This window comes from Ochlerotatus camptorhynchus, unplaced genomic scaffold, assembly GCF_037179485.1.
Source record: "Ochlerotatus camptorhynchus isolate MF236.1 unplaced genomic scaffold, CSIRO-AGI_Acam_v1.1 ptg000643l, whole genome shotgun sequence".
Taxonomy (NCBI): Eukaryota; Metazoa; Arthropoda; class Insecta; order Diptera; family Culicidae; genus Ochlerotatus; species Ochlerotatus camptorhynchus.
In genome coordinates, this window is record NW_027041122.1 from 15,039 (window position 1) to 33,205 (window position 18,167).

At 38.2% G+C, this 18,167-nt stretch overlaps 1 protein-coding gene across 1 annotated transcript; it reads left to right on the forward strand.

Annotated features, from left to right (window-relative positions):
• Positions 1–419: 419 nt before the first annotated feature.
• LOC135714420 (ATPase family gene 2 protein homolog A-like) lies at positions 420–2,910 on the forward strand. Its single transcript, XM_065237773.1, has 2 exons — positions 420–842; positions 901–2,910. Exons 1-2 carry the CDS (start codon positions 440–442, stop codon positions 2,856–2,858), a joined length of 2,361 nt encoding a protein of 786 aa, XP_065093845.1. The 5' UTR covers positions 420–439; the 3' UTR covers positions 2,859–2,910.
• Positions 2,911–18,167: the final 15,257 nt, after the last annotated feature.

The window sequence follows — 18,167 nt, forward strand, 5'->3', positions numbered from 1 at the left end:
TAGTTCTATCATTTCAGTTATCGTTCGGAAACTGTATTTTTTTTTATTAGGGAAATGTCATCAATATATATCTATAACATGTTTTAACGTCCCAGGTTTTAACTAGGGCCTATGGCTGAATGCTTTGTAAATAAAGAAGAAGAAAAATGCTGTCTGGCCCTAACTAGGGATGCGGTGGTACATTAAAACCTGCATCCAGATTTACTTGGCCAGGCTTTGAGGGCGGTTGCTTCCAAAAACTTTAAGGAGTGCTAAAATGAGAGAAGCACTGTAAAATTGTATGCAATATCAGTGTTGTTTGTTGGCTGACGTTCAGAGCGCGCTTGGTTGCGAATGCAATGCAAGAATGTAAACAAAACAACGAAAACCAAAACAAATTTAATTTCACGTGCGTGGAAGCACTTTTGAAAAGTTGTGTGGTGTTAAATTAAAGAGTATAATGCCTCCCAAATCAGCGAAAAAAGATCACAAATCCATCTGGTGGAAGTGTGAGCAATGTAGGGCGTGGACACTGACAGCGGAACTGGCCAAGCATCAGGTGGACTGTAAGGATTTGGATGTTCTAACAGGATACATAACAGAGACGAATGAGTTTCATAGCACCCGCTTTGAATGTAGCCAGCTAACAGGTACAGCTGAAGAGCTCAAGGAAATGAGCGATGTCCAGTTGAATGGATTGGTCTTATTGAGCAGCGCTGTGATGAATAAACTGGAACTCGTCCTAGGAGATTTAGTCGAAGTTAATCTAAGAAGTCATAACACCTCGCATGTTCTTAAATTTGTTAGGTGTGCTTGGCCGATTGACGAGAAGCATGGCTCACGTGTTCTAAGTGCTCACATTGGTAAATTCATACAAATAATCAATTGATTTCAATATGATAACTGAATCGCTATTTTCAGATGAAGTGCCAATTTCGGCACATACCAATATATGTGTTTGTATAAAGCCATTTAAACTAAAGGTTGCAAACGTTGATGAATTGACTGTAGCACTGAGTGGAGAAAAGCTAACTACAACCGATGAAATCCATAAGAATGGGCAGACCTTCATGCAGTTAATCCGTAGACAGCACCAAGGACGTATTTTATCGAACCAAAATTTATTGTTTCTCAGACTTTGTAACAAAGGATTCTCTTTCAAAATTGTTAAGATCCTGCTGAGGAATGAGAATCGAGATCTGGACTGTGAATTCAAAAACTTATCCCTGGAATGCAGGTATTTCAAAATCGATCGTGATACTAAGATTTCCATATGCAGTAACGATACTGGTGGACCACATGTTTTAACAAAATCGGTGTTCAACCTCGATAACATTGGTGGTTTGGGAGCAACCATCCGAGAAATTAAGGAAATAGCTGAAATAGCGTTAGGTCAAACTAAAGCAGCTCATGCACCCATCAGTCGAGGAATTCTGTTGTATGGCGTTTCTGGATCTGGAAAAACTCTGCTCGTCAACTCACTTGCAGAATATTTTCAGTGTCTTGCAATTAAAGTCGATTGCTCGGAAATATTCAGTAAGTTTTACGGAGAAACTGAAGGTAACATTAAAAAGATATTTGACAAAGCGTTCATCAACTATCCCAGTCCAACCATTGTTATTATCGAAGAGATTCATAATATATGTCCAAAGGCAGATTCTTCTGATATAATCAAACGGATTTCTAACTTTCTTGTCAATCTGATGGACAGCTTGCATAGTTCCCCAAAAGCTGGCAGAATTCTCGTGCTAGGAACCACCGACAATCCTGATAATATTAATCCATACATGAGAAGAGGAGGCCGGATGGATTACGAGTTTGAACTTCCTGTTCCCGATGCACAGGCTCGTGAGGAAATATTATCGAAGATTCTATTGTCTTACAAACACTGTCTACAGGTTGAGGACATAAAGAAACTCTCTCTCGTAACTCATGGGTACGTTGGCGCAGATTTGGTTAGTTTAGTTGGTCGAGCAACGCATGAAACAGATTCACTGATCAGCTATACTAACATGGAAACAGCTTTACAGTATGTGAAAGCCAGTGCAATGCGAGAAATAATGATTGAATGTCCTAACGTGCACTGGACCGACATAGGTGGACAACATGATTTAAAACTTCAATTGCGCCAGATCATCGATTGGCCAATTCACCGTCCAGAGATCTTTGCTCGTCTAGGCATTACTGCACCACGAGGGTTGCTGATGTTTGGCCCACCGGGTTGTTCGAAAACAATGATAGCAAAGGCTATTGCTACCGAAAGCAAATTGAATTTTCTGTCCATTAAGGGTTCCGAGCTTTTTTCCATGTGGGTTGGTGAATCTGAACGAGCCGTGCGCGAACTGTTTCGCAAAGCACGACAGGTGGCACCGTCCATAATATTCTTTGATGAAATAGATGCAATCGGCGGTGAAAGATCGGCAGAGTCTGGGAGCTCAGTGAAAGAGCGAGTATTAGCTCAAATATTGACTGAAATTGACGGAGTGAGCGTTTTAAAGAACGTTAAAATCATTGCTGCTACAAACAGACCAGATCTAATCGATAAAGCTCTTATGCGACCTGGAAGGCTTGATCGAATCATTTACGTCAGACTGCCGGATCACGAGACGCGGAAAGAAATATTCAAAATTAAGCTTTCAAAAATTCCGGTAGCAACGGATGTGGATATTGACAATTTGGTTGCACGCTCTGAGGGATATTCTGGTTCGGAAATCGAAGCCATCTGCCAGGAAGCGGTGTTGAAAGCATTGGAGGACTCATTCGATTCTACGGAAATATCGCAGAAATACTTTGATCATGCCTTGTTTGTTGTGAAGCCTCGTACTAGTGCGGAATTATTGCAGCTTTATGACAATTATCTAAAGCAACAGCAACATTGAAGATTAATTGCGAAATGATATGAGAAAAAATATAAACGACTATAAATTGAAATATATTGCTGCTGTGTTAATTGATTCACTTCTCCTTGTATGCTGTTCTGCTGTTTGCGCTACATGATATCAGAAAGAAAAGTACGAATTCTTTTTAGCCACTAATCTGGACTTCTAGACCACACAATGAAAACAAAATCCTTACTCGAATGATGCTTACCTTCGTTAATACAAACGTGGTGAAGGTGTGAACATATGCTTTAAGCAGCCGCTTTTGTTTTATCCTTCTTACCCACCTAGTGGAATAGTGCAGTGATGGTTCACACAGGGGAAAGTAGTCGTAGTTTTTGAACATGCCCTTGACTCCATTCGAATGGTACAGGTTTCTAGCTGGCTTAAAAATAAAATCAGGTGGATTGGCTGCAATCTTATTTCGTTACAACCAGAAATGTAAAGGTAAATTTACACTAACCTACAACTGGTTTGGATGATACCCCGAAAACGCCGTTAAGGTCTTTAAGAAAACATGCATACATGACGTAGCATTTGAGGGGGGGGGAGGGGGGGGGGGTTCAGAAGTTGTGACTGGCCATGCATTAGGTATAGAAAAATACGCTACAAGAGGGGGAGGGGGTCTAAAATTGGTCAATGCAAGGTCATTTATGGATGGTCCCTTATGGTTATTTTAATTAGGGAGTGAGGCAAAGAGTCTCGAACATTGAGAATTTTTTTTTAATATGGTTCAAATAATAAAAATGATTGTTCGATATCACCTGACATGATATTTGAGAGGAGGTAGTCCCCCTTATTCTGCGAGTCACGTGACTCTCTCTCACCGGTGAGGTGACTATTGTCACCTCACCGGTGAGAGAGAGTCACGTGACTCGCAGAATAGGGGGGAGTTTATCGAGTATGGGAACGATAATAAATTACTTCACGCTTAATAATGAGAGAGAGAAGGACTAATACTCGACTTAGTACAAGACACTGAAGAAGTCTGCACATTGTAGACGAAATACGCGTATCTGTCAAGCATAAGCAAATAAGGTAGTGGAATTAAATGGAAATTACTAATCCTTCTCTCTCTCATTATACAGGTATTCCACTAAGACGCCCACATTAATCAGGATACTTCACGCTTTTAGGGGGTGGGGGTTTATACCGGATAGCCCTTGAAGTTGTTTTTTTTTCGGTAGTGACAACCAAGTTTAATTAAAATGCTTAGTTAAAAAAATACAAGCATTTTTTAAATTCTCTTCCATACCTCACCGTGAAGGAATTTTGAAACCATTATCATGTCGATAGTTCTTGCTTTCGACACGAGGGCTAACTTTTGATCTTCAATTAGTATAACGGCTTTCTGATATGCAGAGTAAGTTCAACGATCTAACCGAAAGCTTCTCTGAAGCGGGTCTCACCATCAACGTCATAAAGACCAAATCGTTGGAGCAGAGCTGCTAAATGTCATTTTCAATGAAAGATCTCACGCGATATTTACAGAGATATTTCTGTGACTGTTTTTAAAGTTACTTGTACCGAGAAAATCGTAATAATATAATCACTCTACCGATTACATACGGTTACTTGCTTGAATTAATCTAAATCAATAAGAAATGTAGATGTACAAACCGCATAAGAATTATTCTCATGAGTGCTTGAGCATTGGAAAATGACAAGAAAGCTAATGATAGGTAGTTCCGTCTCGTGATAGTGAGAGGATCTGTTTTCTCATTGTCACATGACGGCCGTGACGGCAGCTCTGGTTGGAAGTCAACATGGACAACACTTCCAACTTCACGGTAGTGGGGCAAGCAGTGGAGAAAGTTGATTGTTTCCTATCTTTGCAGCCAGATAGCTTCAGATGGCGGGACCAAGAGCGACATAGGTGCACGAATCAAGAAGACCAGTGCTGCTTATGGGAGTATACGAAATGTATGGAGATCTAACTAAACAAGTTAACCCACCAAAATCCAAATTATTAATTCAAACGTGAAATCTGTGTTGTTTTACGTCAGTGATGTGGTGTGTATCAGCGGAGAACCTTTAAAAGCATCAGGTCTTCACGAACCGATGCCAGCGGTATATAATTCGTGCCTGGTGGATTCACAACTGGATCTCGAATGCTGAGCTCCATGTAATCAGAAGCTGATATCAACCCAAATTCGACAACATAAGTGGAGATGGGTTGGCCACACACTAATTACTATGAGAAAACCATCTTTTTTGATCATTGTCTTCTAGTCTTTTGCACTATTAAAAATTGCTACAGCAATTCTCATGGGAAATTCTCTAGGCTAAAACTTTTCAGAAGATCGTTTGTCATCAAAATATCAATTGAAATCGTTATTAATTGTTTAAGAGATTGATAATCTTATGGCATGATCAAGCGGCTGTTATGTGGGCAACACGGTATTCTACAGTGTGACATTGTAGCCATGATTTTTGTTCTTTATTCTACGCGCCAAAAATAAGAATGTTGCCTGCTAAGCATAATCATAAGACATCAGTGACTTGAATCATTAATAACTTTTGTTCCTTTAATTTTATCGAAAAGTGGTCTTCAACAAACTAGTAGTTGAGAAAATCTATTACAAGCACCGCTATCATTTTTTTAACCCAGAGCGATATGGTTAATTGTTAGATAAATATGAACAAAACATTTGGTTACCCCTTATAATTCAAATGGTTTGTGCCAAATCAGTTTCTTGGCGCCGAGGGGATGTAAAGCCGTTGGTACCCGGTATATGAGTTGATAGGTCGATAAGTAGGGTCCAGGTGTGGGAGCTGGTTGGATGGCTCGAGTGACACTTCTTGTCTTTGATAAAAAAAAAACACGTCTACTGAGGATTCATATTTCTAAAAAAAAAATCATCTATCAATGAAACAGTCATCGGTCGTCATTGAAAAGAAATGCAACTATGTTCTCTCAATCTAATTGAAACTTTTATTGGCTCTGTTGTCTTGTGAATTTTAGCTATAACGGCCTCCTTTCTGATTTTTATCTCTCAATCTATGAAATCTACACGAATACTATGTTTGAACGAAATGTCTAGAACAGTATAAGGAACATTATGCCGTAGACTATTTTTTTCATTTTATGCAATTTTGAAATTTTGGCAAAGATTGCAATTTAACTTGCACTGTTAACTGTTTTGGCATTAGATATTTTTCACTTGTCATGCTGTAGTTGTTATTTGTGTACAATAATAAACCGGCATTCTATTTTATTTATCACACTACAGTTTGAAGTAAACGGTTTTCATTACTTTAAAGCAGTGTTGTGAAAATATCAAAAGATCTAATCTCACCAATGTGCATAATCTCATTTGAGTATCGTAGACCAAAAACTCAACACGCAAACAACAGCCGATGATATTACAAGCTGTGATACGGTTGCTATGATATCATGCTAACAAAACTCCCCGGCTACAATTCTCACCAAACTGTGTCGAGTTTGAGCTTCAAGATTTTTGCTGTACATCCGAACACGAAACGAAACTTCCATCACTGCTAGCAGCAGTAACTTCGTGTCTGCCATCTGTGAAGCGTAAAGAAAGATAGCAAACTATGCTTTCTCTTTCTAAGAAAACGATGTGCAAAGGAATCATTTTTGTGGTAAGTCAACTCGTGGCTGCAATTTTACATGTTCTGAATAGTCTCGCAATATCAAAGGAGCTTGTAAAAACAATATCATGCTTGATATTTTATTCCAATATCATGCGTGATATTGGGAGCCCTTGAGAGCGAAACAAAATCATTTGAGTGAGGATTATGCCATCACTGCTTTAAAGTGATCTTTTCACACTTGTAACGTCATTTTTACAGGTCAGATATGTATTCTGGCCACTTTAAGTTTTCCTTTCAGTAAATAAATGATCATCAAAATGTGTTTGATACCAATTGTATCATACTTTTGACAAAAACCAATGCTTGGGCCAGATCTCTTGATCTATTGGTCGATGAATCATGATTTTGATTATAACTGCGCTTTGAGCGAGACTTCCTATTTCTTAGTTATTTTAAGCAGTAGTTAACAATGTCACCTTGTCGTAATTAGTGGAGCAAAAACAATCGTTTATGCTATCTATGAAATATTTCACGCCCATATGTAAATTTTGAAAAGCTGTGGTAGGTGTACAAACCTTACATTTGAAAATTATTGAGTTATGGAAGATCTACTAAGACAAACAATTTTCTAATCGATGTTAGCAGGTGTCGAGAAGGTAGTAGTAAATGTCATGAATAGCACTCCCAACCGGGGAATGTAAGATGCTCTTACAGTTCTGTATGAAAGATATATTAAAAATGTCTAAGATGTTTCCGAGTGAAATGTTCTATAGTTTGCTGAAACAAAGCTAATGCATCTGAAGAAAAAACTACAAGGGACAGCCCTATGGGGTTGTACGCAATGGTGACGTAGGACTACGTGGTCTTATATAATAAATGTTATTTGTTAACCGCTGCAGGAGCTTGTGTTTTGTGTAGGAATATGAATTTGAGCTCTTTTGGAAAATCTTGGTGGCCTTGAAAAGGACCGATGGTAGTACAGGCTTAAAGTCTTTGGAAGATGATGATAACGTGTAGGCAGCTGGATCAGCAAATCGGACCGGACAATCCCATATCCTTCTGTTCAACGGTTGGGCACTCGCAAGAGTCTCGGCCCGTCTGCTGCTGGGCAGGGGTTGAACTGGTGTCTGCGAAAGGTTGGAAGGCCGCAGAATACCAGTGTCTACCCAGCTAAAGCTCTTCCCCTTTCTAGTTTTTCTCGTTAAACTCCTTCTCTCAACAAGTTGGTAAATCTTAGCCTGTAACAAAAAGACGGTTAATCAAACGAGTAGAAATAAGAAGGGATGTCGGTTACACGTTCGAATAATTGAAAATTCGATAAAAATTTAATCGAATAGCTGGAAAAATCTTTACGATTAATCGTTAATCGAATAATTGGACTTTTAGGCACCTCTAGAAAATAGTGTAAGTTCATGTTTTTTGGTGGTCCTTCGAAAATGTCGAACAGTAGAATTGCAACCAGCAAATGTAACTCAAGAACCAAAAGCGGTGCAATGCTAGTTTTCATTGCTTTAACGACGACTGAATTAAGGGGCTTAGAAGCAGAGGGGTGAAAGTCAATTCTCTTAATCGATTTCCTCTTTTGATGGCCATGGCTTCACTAACATATTTCGCACTATTTCTGCTATGCTCTTCTATCATCCAGAACAACAAACGTATCTATGAATGTGTTTGCCGTCTAGTTATTAACGAAACAGAAAGTCGATGAAGAGCATCGATCAAAATCACTTGCACCACCGCTTCCAAGTTTGGTTATAAGATTACAACCCTGGAGATCATTTTGTGTGGCCGTTGGGGGCGTGTGATTCTAAATATGGCGATGAGTGTGCAAAATGTTACGCAATTGCATCCTCCCTATTCGCACACGCCCGAAGATCGGAGGCAATGCCACTTCGACTTAATTCATCTACTAACAACACTCTGATGACTGTGTTGGGGAAGCAGCGTATGGATGTACGTAATTGGTGGATTTGTTAGTTATTTCGACGTTTTTGAACAATGTTTGACATTTACCACTTTTTCAATAGTTTCTAGGAAAATCAAAAGTCGGAAGCATTGCTAAAATATTTCTGATCAATTGGTGATAAAATTATTGAAATTAGTCCAGGTGGAGCTGAGTTATTAACGTTCAAAATCTTTCATAATTTCGTTACGTGTTCCATTTTCGGTTTTCACAAAGTGTACCCCTACGTCAAAAAGGGGTTGTACAAAACGTCGCGAGTAAGGTTTCAACAGTTCTTGTGGAAAAATTAAAAGGTTTTGAATTCCAAATTTAAAAAAAATGGAACCAGAATCAACTACAAAATGTTTTATTTAGTACCAGACCACAGTTTACCCGTTGAACAATGAATTTTTAGCGTAAACTTAATACGAACTATCAATCACAATGCAACTTTCATCACAATGAAACGTGCACGGAGGCGTGCAAATATGTTTACAGTGAATAAAACATTCCTTTCCATTTCTCACACATTTTCATAAATATGTTACAGCTGCATGGCATTTTGGATGGGCGGGTATTAGCATATTGCAGCACAGAGTAAGGGGTGTATCCCGTTGTTTACGCGTTCCTCATGTATTGCCATTGCCATACGATATTAATATCGTTCGGATTCGTAAAGAATGGTATCCAAGTTCGAATCACTGACTGTTCCCAAAGGGTATCCAGAGGGGCCAAGGAAAAATTGTGAGTGTTGCAAAATCCGTTCCTCTTTCCACGATCCAGACCAAATGCATTCGATCGATGGTCCAGTCTGGCGACGTGATGTTGCACTGCTGCATATTAACACAATGTTTACGCTAAGTGTTCGATGATGATTTTCTCGCCATTAGTAACGCTGTGCTTAGCAACTGTGCAGTATGCCTCAGGCCTAACTCGTAAACCATGCGGTGCTATTGATAATTAGATTTATGCCATTAACATTTATGATCCAAACAGTATCAAAATCAAGCATCCATCAAAAGAATTACCCTCGTTCGTCAATGTCTTTACGAGTTGTTTCCCAACGAGTTTTATTGATCTCACTTTGAAGGAAGTTTGATGTGAATGTCGTTTATAATTTACAAATGACGTAGGAATGTTGCTACAATACACTGAGGTTTATTATTTTAACTACAAAATCAGGTACTACGTATAACCGACACTGAATGCTTTCGCAAACGATTCTAAGACATAAAGAAGCCTAGTCTTCGACTTCGACATCGAACTCTGAATGCAAAAAAATAGTTTACAACAAATAAAGTCAAACATTGAGCAAATATTGTCTGTACTCCTGACAAGTTCAACATGTAGCTATACGCTTTTGTGTTGTTCAATGTCAAGAAGAAGGGGCACCTCTTGTGGACACACATTCACTGGCATCCGATAAATCTGCAATTTCCCGTTTGAAAGTGCATTCTAGTCACGCGGTTGTTTTTTTTTTTCTTTCGTGGTGCTGTTGTTCATTGTGTGCAGTTCAGTTGAGTCATTTTGAAAATCCCAAGAATCAATAAACGACTTGTGAGGTTTTGCATCTTTCAATTTCTTGGGCGCGACAAACGCTACGATTGGTTCGCCTTTCTTCGATGCTTCTTTTATGTATCATCTGCGAAGCAAGGAACCAAAGAGCTGACCCTGTGAAGTCGTAAATAAATAATTGTCGTAGAAGAACGATGCGAAGTAGCGATCGTAAATTCCAATTCGCTTCAGTCGTAATGTACATCGGGATTAGGTGCTCAAGCTAAATGGTTATGCTACCGCGATGTTGTTGATACGCTTAGGACGGGATTACAATAAAATATGTTGTCTGTGAGGAAATGATCAAGCCTGTTGAGTTGTTGAAAAATGATATCAGCCTTGCGAATACTTACGGGAAAATGATGTAAAACGCGCCAGTGGAGTTATATGACCATCAGAAATTGTTCATGGACTTTTCAAAAAAAAAATTCAATGGATTTTCATCCAGAACTGCTAGGTTGGCTCTCATTTGGTGAAATACCATCATTCCGTGCATATTTTCCTCCAGCCGATTCTAACAATAATTAGATATGCTTAAATTGTCTTCCATATAATTTTCATTTCTGCTATAATATGAGGAGCATGGGGTGACCATTTTTGAAATTCCAGGCTCCTTCGCATTAAAGAGTTTTAATGTCAAGTCGCTCACTCATCATATTTTGCGGACTGTTATCGTCGTTGTTGTCACCGGATCTGAATGATAATAACAACAACTCGATCACTCGAATCGACGTGGTGCTGTAATATGAGCAGGTCCAACTTTGCATAGTTGTTTGTTATAGGCAATTATTTATTCATCTTTTTGTACAAAATCTGCCATCTTTAACATTTTCAATCATTTGAAGCACGAACACGTCACTTCTGATCGAAATGTCGTATGAGACAAAGTTGTTGAGAAAAGTCTTTAGTGGAAAAATATACAAAGTATTTTTTCTTTTTGTAATTTTGAGTAACACGTTCTTACCCTTTTCATGATTGACCTGTACTTGGAGCGGCCAGCGCTGGTATTGCCCATTATAAAGTATGAGATCACCAGTTTTTACACATTGAGGATGAATGTTAGTGCCAATCACCATCTGTTGGTTCTCTTTGTAATTGCAGGTGATCTGAAAATGACAGGGTAGTAATCGTGGGTGGTCAATAATGCTCATGCTCATGTAAGATATACTCTGGCAAGCTTCGATTTTTCCAAAAGTATTGAAAAACGATTATTTGTTTACTACTCTGTTAAAACTGCTTAAACAAGCTTATATTTTGGCAGCAATGATTCTAAAGGCCCAAACGCAATGTATACAGAAGCAGAACGGTAGCGGCAAGGTTTGACAGCTGTCACAAATGATCGTTGTTTCCAAAATACTCCGGAAAGTGCAAACCGAAAAAAAAGCGGAACCAATTCAGTATATTGTAGACCAACAATGGAAAAGGTACTATGAACTTTTATAATAAAAACTTTAATAGTTCTTTCCTCGTCAAGCGTACGCAAATTAACAGCATCAGTGGGTAGGGGAAACTTTCCCCAATCCGATGATGGTGTTAATTTGCGTAGGCGAGCCTTGAGTCACGAGAAAAGAGTTTCCGATGTTTTGCTCGCAAAAGCTGATTCTATCGCCAGACTTCATAAATATAGTAACTATAGGTATGTATACTTATATAGCAAAAGCTCAAAATTCAGACACTTCCCACTATGCTCAAAATTCCACATAAGCGCTGGTAGGCATGGTGGCTTGTTGAAGAATGTCTTCGGTCCATACAAATTTAATTTTTATATATGGACTATTGTTGCAGGGTAAGGGGGGTCTTGAATCCCAAAAAACATTCTACGTACTTTATGAACAGCCCCTTTAGATTGATTTTCAGGACAGTCCGCATCGTGCTCTCTTGCCGTGCGGATCTATTTGCTTTTTGCTGAAGGAAGTGTTACTACTACCTAAAGCTACAACAAATTTAAACAGCACTTTTCAGTGCTCAACCTGTAAAAATTTTCTACCTTGTTCAACTCTTATTCCTCTTCGATCCTTGTTTGGACCCTACCCGAGGTAATCCTTCTTGGATATCGATTTGGAAAATTCCTCTTCGATCCTTCAGATTCTTATAGTAATCTGCTTGGAAGTCGATTTGGATAAAAATTTACTGCCGCCATGGCGCCTAAACGCAAAAGAAAGGGGCAAACTCTTGACCCCCCTTCTGATGAAATTAATTTGAGTAATCAATTTGATTTGCTCACGGATGATGAGAATGATCCATCATCCAAGAAAAATTCTAGTAAACTTTCCCGGCTTAATGCCAAGAAGGAAAAGATTCCCCCTATTGTGATAACCACTACCGATTTCCATGCTCTTCGCATGGAACTTTTGAATTTCGTGAAAGTTAAGTTTTCACTACAAATTGGACGTCGGGGTGAATGCCGTGTATTGGCTGAAACCTTGGACGGATTTAAATGTCTTCTCAAGTATCTTACTGAGAAGAAGCACAAATTTTTTACTTACGACACCAAAACTGAACGTGTGTTCAAGGTTGTCATGAAAGGACTGCCCAGTGGTGAATCCCTGGATCAGATCAAAGATGAACTGGCAAAATTACTTGGAGTTGTGCCACTCCAAGTAATCAAAATGAAAATGAAATCCCGTCCTGGCGTTTCGCGCAACGGGATTTCTAATGATTTTTATTTAGTTCACTTCAAGTCTAGTGAACTAAACAACCTTAAGGCCTTAGAAAAAGCTAGCCTTATGCTCCATGTCCGAGTGAAGTGGGAACACTTCAGGAAGAATGGAGGAAATTTCCAAAACCTCACCCAGTGCCGTAAGTGCCAGGGATGGGGTCACGGAACTAAAAATTGCTACATGCCAGCTAAATGCATGAATTGTGGTGATTCCTCTCACGCAAAGGACGACTGTCCTGTGAAGGAAGATCCTAAGAAATTTAAATGTTCAAATTGTGGTGAAAACCACAAATCCAATTTTTGGGAATGTAAGACTCGCAAAGCGATCCTACAATCTCGTTCTAACCGTCAGGTAGGAAACGCTCCACGTGTCCGACCAGGTACAAATTCCTCTGCTGTTAACAACGGTCAGCGAGGAACAAATTCTACATTCGTACCCGTAGGTACAAATATCTCCCCTGCTTCAAATGTTTCATCTGTACCTACTCCCCTCGCTGCTAACAATGTTCAGCGAGTTAATGGAGCTACCTATGCTGCTATTGCAACGGGTAGAAATCAAAATACTAACCAACGTTCTAATGGAAATTTTGACAATTTTGACTTAGGAAGCATTACTGCCCCCAAAATGGAATTTTTACAGAATTCATTAATTGACATGATTTCTGATATGCTTAAATCTAACTCCATGTTTGATGCTATTCAAACTGGAGTAAAATTTGCAAATAATATTGTCATGACTTTAAAATTCAGTAATGGATTTTAAAGCATTAAATATTGTAAATTGGAATGCTCGATCTCTTAAAGATAATGAAGACGAGCTATTTAACTTTTTAAGAGTTCATAACGTGCATATTGCCGTTATAACTGAAACGTTCCTTAAACCTGCCCATAAGGTTAAGAAGGACGCAAATTACTTGATTTATAGAAATGATCGTCTTGATGGACCCTGTGGTGGCGTTGCCATCATTATTCATAGACGAATCAAACATAAAATTCTTTCTTCATTTGAAACCAAAGTTTTTGAAACTTTGGGAGTTTCTGTTGAAACAAAATTTGGACAACTTACGTTTATAGCTGCCTATTTGCCATTCCAATGCGTAGGCCAGCAAAAGAATTTTCTCAAGGGTGACCTCCAGAAACTTACCCGTCATAGGTCTAAATTCTTCATTATTGGTGATTTTAATGCAAAACACCGCTCATGGAATAATGCTCAAAGCAATTCCAATGGTAATATTCTGTTTGATGATTGTTCTGCAGGTTATTACACTATTCAATATCCAAACAGCCCAACATGCTTTTCTTCTGCAAGAAATCCCTCCACTATTGATTTGGTCTTAACTGATTCATGTCAACTTTGTAGCCAATTGGTTACCCATGCTGACTTCGGTTCTGATCACCTTCCAGTAACTTTTGAAATATCCCAAGAAATAATTTGTAATCCCAACAGCTCTACTTTCAATTACCATAGAGCTGATTGGGAGCAGTATCGAACATTTATGGAATATAACTTCGATCCAAACATTCCTTTGCAAACCAAAGATGAAATTAATTATGCTCTTGAATCTCTGACTACTTCTATAGTTGAAGCAAGAGCTGCCTCAGTACCAAAATGCGAGGTTAAATTCGATTCAATTATAATAGACGATGATCTTCAGCTCTTGATCCGTCTTAAAAATGTCCGTAGGAGACAATATCAAAGAACACGCGATCCTGCCATGAAAGTTATCTGGCGGGATTTGCAAAAACAAATTAAAAAGCGATTCTCTGCCCTGAGGAACAAAACTTTTGAAAATAATATTTCTAAATTAGACCCGAGTTCCAAACCCTTTTGGAAACTCACAAAAATTTTGAAAAAACCTCAAAAGCCTATTCCAGCGCTTAAAGAAGGTGGTAAAATTTTGATCACAAATTTGGAAAAAGCTCAGAAACTTGCTAAGCAATTCGAGAGTTCCCATAATTTCAGTTTGGGTCTTACTAGTCCTATTGAGAATCAGGTTGCTCGGGATTTTCTGAATATTTTCTCTCGGGAAAATATTTTTGATGATTCCTGGGGGACTGATTTGGACGAAGTAAGGTCTATAACTAAAAATTTTCAAAATATGAAAGCTCCAGGTGATGATGGAATTTTCTATATCCTCATCAAAAAACTCCCAGAGAGTACCTTGTCTTTCTTGGTTAAATTATTTAACAGATGTTTCCATTTGGCATACTTTCCTGATAAATGGAAAAATGCAAAAGTTGTTCCAATTTTGAAGCCGGATAAAAATCCAGCTGAAGCTTCTAGCTACCGTCCAATAAGTTTGCTTTCTTCAATAAGTAAACTCTTTGAAAAGATAATTTTGAATAGAATGATGCTTCACATCAATACTAACTCAATTTTTGCAGATGAACAGTTTGGATTTCGCCATGGGCATTCAACTACTCATCAACTTTTAAGAGTTAACAATTTAATTCGTTCAAACAAATCTGAAGGCCACTCAACTGGAGTTGCTCTTCTAGACATAGAAAAAGCATTCGACAGTGTTTGGCATGAAGGTTTGATTGCTAAATTGAAAAAGTTTAATTTTCCACTTTATATTATGAAATTAGTTCAAAATTATTTAACTGACAGAACTCTTCAAGTAAATTATCAAAATTCCAAATCTAATCGACTACCTGTTAGGGCAGGAGTTCCTCAGGGTAGCATTCTTGGGCCTATATTGTATAACATTTTCACTTCGGACCTCCCTGATTTGCCTCAGGGTTGCCACAAATCTTTGTTCGCTGATGACACAGGCATTTCCGCTAAAGGAAGAAGTCTTCGTGTTATTTGCAGCAGACTGCAGAAAAGTTTAGATATTTTCTCTTCTTATTTACAAAAATGGAAGATTTCTCCCAACGCTTCCAAAACTCAACTTATAATATTTCCACATAAGCCTAGAGCTTCGTTTTTGAAACCTAGTAGTAGTCACATAGTCACTATGAACGGAGTTCCAATTTCCTGGTCAAACCAAGTGAAATATCTTGGATTAATACTTGACCAAAAATTAACTTTTAAAGATCACATTGAGGGCATTCAAGCCAAATGTAACAAATATATAAAATGTTTGTATCCTCTTATAAACAGGAAATCCAAACTTTGCCTGACGAATAAACTTCTAATATTTAAACAAGTTTTTAGACCGGCCATGCTTTACGCTGTGCCAATATGGTCTAGTTGCTGCACTACCAGGAAAAAAGCACTTCAAAGGATTCAGAACAAAATTCTGAAAATGATTTTGAAGTTGCCTCCCTGGTACAGTACAACCGAAGTACATAGAATTTCGAATGTTGAGACTTTAGCACAAATGTCCAACAAAATAATTAATAATTTCAGGCAAAAATCGTTGCAATCCTCAATTGCAACGATTAATTCCCTTTATACTTAGATAAGATTTAGTTTTAGGTTTTAGTTTTAAGATATCAATTGTTATACTGACATGCAGGTTAAAAAAACCTGTTTAAAATACTGAATTGCCAAGACATGAACAATGTAAAAACACTTAGATATATATCATAACAATTAAGGCTGGTACGTTACTGCAGTAACTGGAGCACCTAGGTTAAAATGAAATGTAATTTATTTTGAATTTGGAACAAATAAAGAGTTAAAAAAAAAAAAAAAAAAAAAAAAAAAAAAAGATTGATTTTCAGGAAATTTGCTTTTCATTTGATAATATTTTATCACAAAATAATGCATGAAAAAATCATGCGGGTAAGACGGCCACATGGAATATCATATGATCCTGTCATTATAGACAGTCACTGTCTTCGGAAAAGTTCCACAGTGGTCGATTGGTTAGAGAATAGTTATTCGGAAATTTCTCACTATACGCCAATGTGTAAGTCAATTTCCTGTATAAAATATATCCTGAGATCTTAACTATACAGGAAGTTTCCGGTTCGGGAAAGTTGTTCAACATACTAAGATCTTTTTAATTGCGAGCAGATTAGTTCAGAACTCTCTACTACGCGACGCTAGTGTGCATGTAGACTTCATGATCGTCTACGAAGTTGCCCGAGGCTGAAAATCTTTTTTATTAAGAAGATCTAAGACATTGTTGTCCTCGTTCTAAGAGATTTGTTCAGGTGATTGGATGGGAGACAGATTACTTCACAATTTTCCCACTACACACTACACGGCGAGGAAAGCCTTAGTCACCTGATCAACTTTGCCAAAGACGGCCACTTTCTAGATGGTCAGGCTTTCGAGATATAGCACATACTGAAAGTTTTTTCAAAACTTTCAGTGTGTACTAGCATGATATATATGAAAAACTTTCAGTATGTGCTATATCGCGGTGAAGTGAGAAAATTGTGAAATAAGCAGTTAGCAAAAAAAAAGGCGTTACTTCCTAAATGGGTGGTATTTCACATAACAGGTAATTTTTTTAATTATCGCTAGTGTCCCGCCGCATAGTGAAATAATTAAAAATTTACCTGTTCACCATCATTTGGAAGGCCTTGATCTTCTTACCATCATTGTAAGAAACAGAAACTTTCATATAAAACCAGAACCTAGTTTCAAGAATTGTCCACTTTTACGGTGATCAATGATCATTCAGTGGATCCCCCGGGACCCCGTATTCTGAAATCATTATTATAACATTTACAAATGTTTTAGAATAAGCCTGAAGAGGAACGAGTTTTTGTTATTTACAGCATTCAGTAGCAACCTTGAGGTATAACCCGAGCAAAGCTGGAATTAAATTGAGATAAAAATTTGCTGTTATGATGTAACATAATTTGAATACTCCAGTTGATCTAATTTTGGTTGACTTAACGGTTAACACATCAAAAATGAGAGCAAAATTTTACACTGTTGAATCAAACGGAAAACTAATGCTGCCATCAATGAAATCAATTTGATTACTGATTTTGCATTCATAATATTTAACTGAATACGGGGCTGGCGTAAATGGTTAACATCCATGCTTCTCACGCCGGCGCCGGTGGTGTAGTGGTAAGCGTGACTGCTTTCTCACCCCAATGGTTCTGGGTGCAATCCCAGCCGAGGTCGGTGGGATTTTTCTGAGGCATAAAAATCTCTGGTCACGTCTTCCTTCGGAAGGGAAGTAAAGCCGTTGGTCCCGGCCCAGGTGTGTTTGAATGGGTGCGATATCCTATGCAGGTCTGCACATTCGATTGCCGTCAATGGATGGCAATCGATGTCCGTCGGTGATTGGCACTAGATTGTTGAACAGAGACCGACGTTAAATAAAGGAAAGATGCTTCTCACGTTAAAAGACTGAAGTTCAAATCTCCCCCGGACTAGTTACGAATGACCTAAAATGTGTTCAACTAAATAATTAGACAATAATCGTTAGTTCACTTTTCTACAAGTCGTTAACAGCAGTCTTCCCCTATCGTCCCCTATATAAATATTTATTATATTGCAAAGTTTAGACTAAATTTATTAGAAACGAACCGTCCGATATTCGGTCCATTACAGCATAATCTAAATGTTCCACTCAAAATATGACGTAAAGCCTCTCCGAATGTGGCGTCCAAAAGAGGTAAATGCTTGTTCCCACAAAACGTATTTGTTCCGGTTATGTTTGGTGTAACGAATTTCGAT